Source organism: Mastomys coucha, chromosome X, assembly GCF_008632895.1.
Source record: "Mastomys coucha isolate ucsf_1 chromosome X, UCSF_Mcou_1, whole genome shotgun sequence".
NCBI classification, from domain to species: Eukaryota; Metazoa; Chordata; class Mammalia; order Rodentia; family Muridae; genus Mastomys; species Mastomys coucha.
The window spans coordinates 158,608,711-158,616,705 of record NC_045030.1 but is presented as its reverse complement, the minus strand read 5'-3'; the positions used below and the strand labels follow the sequence as shown (position 1 = coordinate 158,616,705).

At 40.5% G+C, this 7,995-nt stretch overlaps 1 protein-coding gene across 3 annotated transcripts in view; it reads left to right on the top strand.

Moving 5' to 3' along the window:
• The window catches only part of Glra2 (glycine receptor alpha 2), a 204,574-nt gene that overhangs the window by 147,644 nt on the left and 48,935 nt on the right, over nucleotides 1-7,995 (top strand). For all 3 annotated transcript variants that reach the window (XM_031371060.1, XM_031371052.1, XM_031371071.1), the window contains one exon: nucleotides 751-900. In XM_031371060.1, coding sequence (XP_031226920.1) covers nucleotides 751-900 — 150 coding nt within the window. The remainder of the gene's footprint in view (nucleotides 1-750; nucleotides 901-7,995) is intronic.

Here is a 7,995-nt window from a genome sequence, read left to right as displayed (position 1 = left end):
TCAATGACCCTCACATCACCAAAGGATTTTACCTCCATCGTAGCTAAGCTGAGAGTTGATAGTTCTGACGCACCAAGAAATGAATTGTAGGCTTGATTTTTGGATACAGACTTCCTGCTATAGTCAAAGCTATTTGTGAGTGAGTGACTTTATTCTCAGCCCACAGAGAACAGGTTACATTCATTTAAGAGTTGGGGTAGGCATTAAGATGGTTGATCCATAAAGTCATTCACCAACTGTGATTCATGTCTGCATTAAGGAATGGTCAACTCAGTAATTAGCACATCCACCATCTTAATTTTTTTTTAATATTTCTTTCTGGCAAGTAGATTGAAATCCTTTTTTCTAATTCTTTTGAAATATATGGTACTTTGCTTTTAATTTTGTTCATGATTCTGTGCCACCTAAAATTAAGTTAAATTCCTCCAATAATAGCATTATATCCATTTAGCCATCTCTTCCAGTCTCTGGAAGTTTCTGTGAAATAAACTTTTTCTACTCTCAACTTCTATGAGAGAAACACTTTCAGATTTCATAAAAGTGAGATCGTGTTTCACAATTACACAATTTCTTTATACATTCTTCTATTGGTAGACATTTGTTGCAGCACCAGTTATAGTAGCCTTCTAAAGTAAAGAATAGAAAATCCTTGACCATTATGTGTGCCATTCACATAACTGTGGAATTAGGTCTTCTGAAGCCTTCATAGCTTCCATTTTTTTCTCTCTCTCACCCCATCCCGTTCTTCAGGTTTCCTACGTGAAAGCGATTGACATCTGGATGGCTGTGTGCCTTCTGTTTGTGTTTGCTGCCTTACTGGAATATGCAGCAGTGAACTTTGTCTCCAGGCAACATAAAGAGTTCCTTCGTCTCCGAAGACGACAGAAGAGGCAGAATAAGGTAGAATTGTCTCAGCATGGAATCATTGGAACTTGGGGTGGTTAACCAAGCAATATAACTCAAAAAACAGAACACATGAGTAAAAAGATGAACTTAATTCTTGTCATAATTACCTCAAGCAAGTCATTTAAAAATGTCAGGGAAGGTTTGAGTAGATAAAATTACAAGAACGCAATTAAATTTGAATTCCAGGAAAATACATTTAATATAACTATATCCAAAGTAGTGCATGGTATACATGTATACTAAAATTATTTATTGTTTATATGAAATTCTAACCTTACTGGGCTCTCTAATTTTTATCTGATAATTCTAATTGGGCATATAGATTCAAACTGACAGTCATTTTAGAATCTTGGTTGACTAATTATAATCTTTATGTATGTGACTCTATGTATATAACTGATTTATGTTTCCATCAGTTAATCTGTATTTATGTCAGTGGTTCTCAACCATCCTAATGCTGTGACCTTTTAATATAGTTCTTCAAGTTGGGGTGATCCCCAACCATGAAATTCTTGCATTGCTACTTCATAACTATAATTTTGCTGCTGTTATTAACCATAATGTAAATATCTGATATATAGGACATCTGATATGCAACCCCTGTGAAAAGGTCATTCGACACCAAAGGGGTTACCACCCAAGGATTAAAAACCTTTGTTTTATGTGAACAATGCCCTACAGGGGGCACACTAACTACATGCTGGAAAATTCAGTTAGCCTAATTTTATTGTTTGACTGCAAGTTTTGCACAGAAACCTTAATATTTACCTCATTCAGAGGTTTACATTTGAACTTTGTAGTTCAAAATATCCAGTTTAGTAGGTCCCAAACTTGCCTACACATTAGAATCACATGAATACTCTTCAAAACTCCCAAACCTTGGCTGCAACCCACCACCAATTACATTCCTATTTCAGGATGGGGCTCAGTATTTTCACAGCTCCCAAGCAATTCCAGTGTGTGGACATATTTGGAAACTAACCTTTGGTTTATAATCCCAGCGCCATGAAGGATACCAGAAACATTGTACCTGATTTTCTGTCTCCAAAGGAATAGTGGCTGTTGATATAGAAAGTGTTATCTTCCATAACAATACCATTTTTTAAAAGTACAAATTTAATATAGACTACATGGGCTGTTCTACAACATCTGCCCTCCAAGACTTCATAAGTTAAACCTGTTGGTGAAGGTAAATCAAACAGTGATTCATGCTGTTATGCTGGAGTTTAAAAATGTTTAAACCTTATTTCTTATAAATATCTAGATATAAACCTCAGACATTGTTGAATGCTGTTTACTTTGAGGAGTCTATATGTGTATAAGACTCTCCTGGCTGAACCCACCAAAGGTTTTTTAAAACACTCCAAAAACGTATACTGTTAGCTACATTTCAGAAAATTTTATCTATCCAGGCTAGGAACACAACACACACACACACACACACACACACACACACACACACACAAACACACACACAGAGAGAGAGAGGGGAGAGACACATTTCTAATCTTTTTTTCTTTTTTCTTTTTGTTTTTTTCCTTTTTTATTAATCATTTTATTTGCTTACATTTCAAATTATATCCTCCTTCCCAGTTACCTCTCCACAAAACCCTCAAGCTATCCTCCCAACTCCCTCCCATTTACCTCTATGAGGGTTCTCCTCCACTCATTCACCTACTCCTGTGCCTCACCCCTCTAGTATACCCCTACATTGGGGCATCAAGACTGCCTCCCCTCCCACTGATGTCAGATAAAGCCATCCTCTGCTACATATGTATGTGGTGTCCTGACTCCCTCCATGTATACACTTTGGTTGGTGGTTTAGTCCTTGGGAGCTCTGGTTGGTCCAGTTAGTTGATATTGTTCTTCTTGTGGGGTTGCAATTCCCTTCAACTCCATCAGCCTTTCCCCTAGTTCTTTCATTGTAGTTCCCTGGCTCAGTCCGAAGGTTTCCTGTGAGTATCTGCATCCGTATTGGCCAGGTGCTGGTAGAAACTCAGTTAACAGCCATATCAGGCTCTTGTCAGCAAGCACTACTTGGCACAGCACTAGTGTGGGGGGTTGGTGTCTGCAGATGGGAAGGACCCCTAGGTGGGGTGGTTTCTGGATGGCCTTTCCTTTAGTCTCTGTTCTGATTTTGTCCCTGTCTTTCTTTTGGACAGGAACTTTTCTGGTTGAAAGTTGATTTTATTTGATATTAGAACTGCTACTCCAGCTAGTTTCTTTGGACCATTTGCTTGGAAAATTGTTTTCCAACCTTTTACTCTGAGGTAGTGTCTGTCTTTGTCACTGAGGTGCATTTCCTGTATGCAGCAAAATGATGGGTCCTGTTTATGTATCCAATCTATTAGTCTATATCTTTTTGTTGGGAAATTGAGTCAATTGATTCTAAGAGATATTAAGAAAAAGTGATTGTTGCTTCCTGTTATTTTTGTTGTTAGAAGTAGAATTATGTTTGTGTGCCTATCTTTTGGATTTGTTGAAAGATTACTTTTTCTAGGGTGTAGTTTCCCTCCTTATGTTGGTGTTTTCTATCTATTATCATTTGTAGGGCTGGATTTATGGAAAAATATTGTGCAAATTTTGTTTGGTCAGAGAATATCTTGTTTTCTCCATCTATGGTAATTGAGAGTTTTGCTGGGTATAGTAGCCTGGGCTGACATTTGTGTTCTCTTAGGGTCTGGATGACATCAACTCAGGATCATCTGGCTTTCATAGTCTTTGGTGAGAAGTCTGGTGTAATTCTGATAGGCCTGCCTTTATACGTTACTTGACCTTTTTCCCTTACTGCTTTTAATATTCTTTCTTTGTTTAGTGCATTTGTTGTTTTGATTATTATGTGACAGGAGGAATTTCTTTTCTGATCCAGTCTATTTGGTGTTCTGTAGGCTTCTTGTATGTTCATGGGCATCCCTTCTTTAGGCTAGGGAAGTTTTCTTCTATAATTTTGTTGAAGATATTTACTGGCCCTTTAAGATGGGAATCTTTGTTGTCGTCTATACCTGTTATGCTTAAGTCTTCTCATTGTGTCCTGGATTTCCTGGATCTTTGGGGTTAGGAGTTTTTTGTGTTTTGCATTTTCTTTGACTGTTGTGTCAATGTTTTCTTTGGTATCTTCTGCCCCTGAGATTTTCTCTTCTATCTCTTGTATTCTGTTGCTGATGCTTGCATCTATGACTCCTGATCTCTTCCCTAGGTTTTATATCTTCAGGGTTGTCTCTCTTTGTGATTTCTTTATTGTTTCTATTTCCATTTTTAGATCTTGGATAGTTTTATTCATTTCCTTCACCTGTTTGATTGTGTTTTCCTGTAGTTCTTTAAGGGATTTTTGTGTTTTCTCTTTAAGGGCTTCTAGCTATTTACCAGTGTTTTCCTCTGTTTCTTTAAGGAGTTATATGTCCTTCTCAATATCCTCTATCATTATCAGGAGAAGTGATTTTAGATTTGAATCTTGCTTTCCCGGTGTGATGGTATATCCAGGACTTCCTATGGTGGGAGAATTGGGTTCTGATGATGCCCAGTAACCTTGGTTTCTGTTGCTTATGTTCTTATGTTTGCCTCCTGCCATCTTATTTCTAGTGCTACCTGCCCTCACTATATCTTACTGGAGCCTGTCCTTTCTGTGATCCTGGTTGTATCAGAACTCCTCAGAGTTCAGCTTTCTCTGTGATCCTGTGATCCTGAGATCCTGGGTCAGAGCTCTTGGAAGTCAAGCTGCCTCTGGGACCCTGAGATCCTGGTGTGACCAAGCTCCTGGGATCCTGGAATCCTGGGATCCTGGGGTCCTGGGATCCTGGGCATTAGAGTGCCTGGGATTAGAGCTTCCTCTGAGTGTTCTTGGACTTGCTGCAGAGTTCTCATCCAAGGTCTGCTCAGGGCACTGGCCCAGACCAGAAGGAGGATGATATTTTCTAGTTACATCCATTTGCCTTCAAATTTCATGAAGAAATTGTTTTTAATAGCTATATACTACTCGATTGTATAAATGTACTACATTTTCTCTATCCATTTTCTGTTGAGGGATATATAGGTTGTTTCCAGCTTCTGCCTATTATAAATTAGGCTGCTATGAACATAGTGGAGTATGTGCCCTTGTTATATTGTGGCTCATCTTTTGAGTACATGCCCAAGAGAGGTATAGCTGGGTCCTCAGGTAGTACTATGTCTAATTTTCTGAGGAACCACCAGATTGATTTCCAGAGTGCTTTTACCAGCTTACATTCCCACCAGCAATGGAGGAGTGCTCATCTTTCTCCACATCCTTGCCAACATCTGCTGACACCTGCGTTTTTGATCTTAACTGTTTTGACTGTTGTGAGGTAGAATCTCAGGGTCGTTTTGATTTGCATTTCCCTGGTGACTAAGGATATTGAACATCTCTTTAAGTGCATCTCAGCCATTTTAGACTCCACAGTTGAAAACTTTTTATTTAGCTCTATACCCCATTTTTACAGGGTTATTTGATTTTCTGGACTATAACTTCTTGAGTTCTTTGAATATTTTGGATATTAGTCCTCTATTGGATCTAGAGTTGGTAGAGATCTTTTCCCAATCTGTGGGTTTCCATTTTGTCCTATTGACAGTATCATTTGCCTTGAAGAAGCTTTTAGATTTTATGAGGTCTCATTTGTCAATTGTTGATATTAGAACATGAGCCATTGATGTCTGTTCAGGAAATTTTCCCCTGTGCCAATGTGTTCAAGGTTCTTTCCTACTTTCTCTTCTATTAGATTCAACATATCTGGTTTTTTGTGGAGGTCCTTAATCCACTTGGACTTGAGCTTTGTACAAGGAGATAAAAATGGATCAATTTGCATTCTTCTACATGCTGACCACCAATTGAGCCAGCACCATTTGTTGAAAATGCTTCCTTTTTCCCAATGGATGATTTGGATTCTTTGTCAAAGATTAAGTGTTCATAGGCTTGTGGGTTCATTTCTGTGTCTTTAATTTGAGTACATTGATCTACCTGTCTGTCTCTGTACCAGAACCATGCAGTTTTTATCACTATTGCATTTTTTAAGTAACAATTTTACATGACTTTATTTTAATAAAACCTCAGGTTTACAATTCAAAAAGTCCTAGTTTGATACACTTTACTAAACAAAATTAAAGGTTAACTGTACAAGCAATTAAAGCATGATATGTAGCAAGTGTTATCAGGAGCTTCCTATTGGCAAACTGTTTAAAAATAGTCACAAACTGAGCAGTTAGAAGTACCCCTGAAGTAAGCACTGTTCCCAGGGTGACAGGAAACCTCTCCTGCTAGCTCTCTCCAGAGTGCCAGCAGCCCAGCACACTCAAGTTTGGGACTCAAAGTCAATGGCAATTGAGGTGGGAGGTACAGACCTCGGCAGGGTCATTTTCCAGTTTGCCAAAACAGGAGTATGAGAGATGCCCTCAAAGTAGAGGAGCGTGGAACGGTAGAGCCTCAAAAAGGGCGCATCAGGCTCCCACGAGCCCCAGTCAGTCTATGAAGACCTTGTTTGGACTAGAGATGCAGTCAGTGCTCGGCTGGCATGGAATCTTGTTGGAGAACTTCATGCATGCCCATAGATTTATGTCAAACAAGAAAAGGTAAGGGCTGGGTTGTGAACACACAGAGAATTCCACAATGGCATTCACAACAAGGTGCCCAAGTCCCCTTGTCACAACACTTTCTGTATGACTTAAGGAAAGTCTTTATGTACAGTAAGAATATATATACATCTTGAGAGAACAGATGCCCATGTTGTGGGAGAAAACTCAGTACACATCTGCAAGGAAGGACAGCAGACAGGGCTGGGTAGTGCGTGTCTCATGGCCAGCTGGGCCTGGCTACATTCAGTATCTGATGTCAGGAATGGGTGGGTCTGGAGGCCACTGGATGGCTGGGAAAACATCCTCCTCCAAGAGGTCCGACAGCCTTTCACACTAAGCTAGAGAGCTCCATAGAGGGTGCTCTGTGGCCTCCCCGGAAAAGCCACAGACTACAAATGAGACTCCAAGAGAAAAGTGGAAGCATGGGGTGAATAGTACGAATATGACAGCCTGTGGGTACACTACACGATCACCAACAGGCACAGCAGATGAAGGGAATCCATGCAAGCATAGTGCCATGAGGCTGACCCAAGCCTCCCTACCCCATGCTACAGTCAATCAAGGGCTCCCCCACGGCTATCAGAAACACAGTGACTGAAAGGGTGAGTTCTAGGGGTGGGAGGGCTAGGGGTGGGTAGCTGTGGAGGGCTGTGGACTACAGACCACACAGGCATTTGCTGGAAAATACATTCTCAACCCTGGCCTACCTGCACCCTCAGGAACCAGAATGCCAGTGGATATCAGGAGGTAACCAGTTTCCACAGCTAGTGGACTGTCCTACTCTATGTAGAAACTGTTCATTTCTGTAAATTTGGATAATGAAATTTCTTATACAAAGTTCTCAAGTCAAGGAGAAGCTAGAGCAACAACCACTTCATCTGCTGAGCTGAGAGAAATCAGTGGCAATGGGGAAGGGCTCAGGACACTGAGAATGTGGAAGACTGCCTTACTCTTCAGTCCTTACAGCACTGTGTGAAGCTCATTTTTTAAAGCTAGATGGGGACAGGGGAGAATCACTGGCACTTAGAAGGGATCTTGCTACTCAAGTGACAAAGGCAAAAAGGGACATTCAGCTAAAGCAAGGAAACCATCTCCTACACAATGGTGTTTTCAGAGGCTGCCATGCCCAGCCTCCCCAGAAGCAAACAGGTAAGAGAAGAGCAAACTCTGCAGTCTCATCCTTCCTGTCTCTTTATGGGGCTTCTTTGCTCCAACCACTGTGGCTCCCAAGATGCAATGGGTGCTACCTTTCAGAGTAGGGTCCTAATATGAACTCTCAGCCTTCTTGGTATTATGTGTCAAGGCAATAGGATCAATGTCATCACAAAAGTCAGGTGCATTTTCAGGAGCCTATGAGCATTCACCAGTAACTACCCTACAAGGGCCCATCTTCTTTAGCCTGTCCTTGGTACAGAGATTTAAAACACACCTTTCATCTCTGGAAAAAAGAGAAAGAAAGAGAGAGAGAGAAGAGAGAGAGAGAGAGAGAGAGAGAGAGAGAGAGAGAGA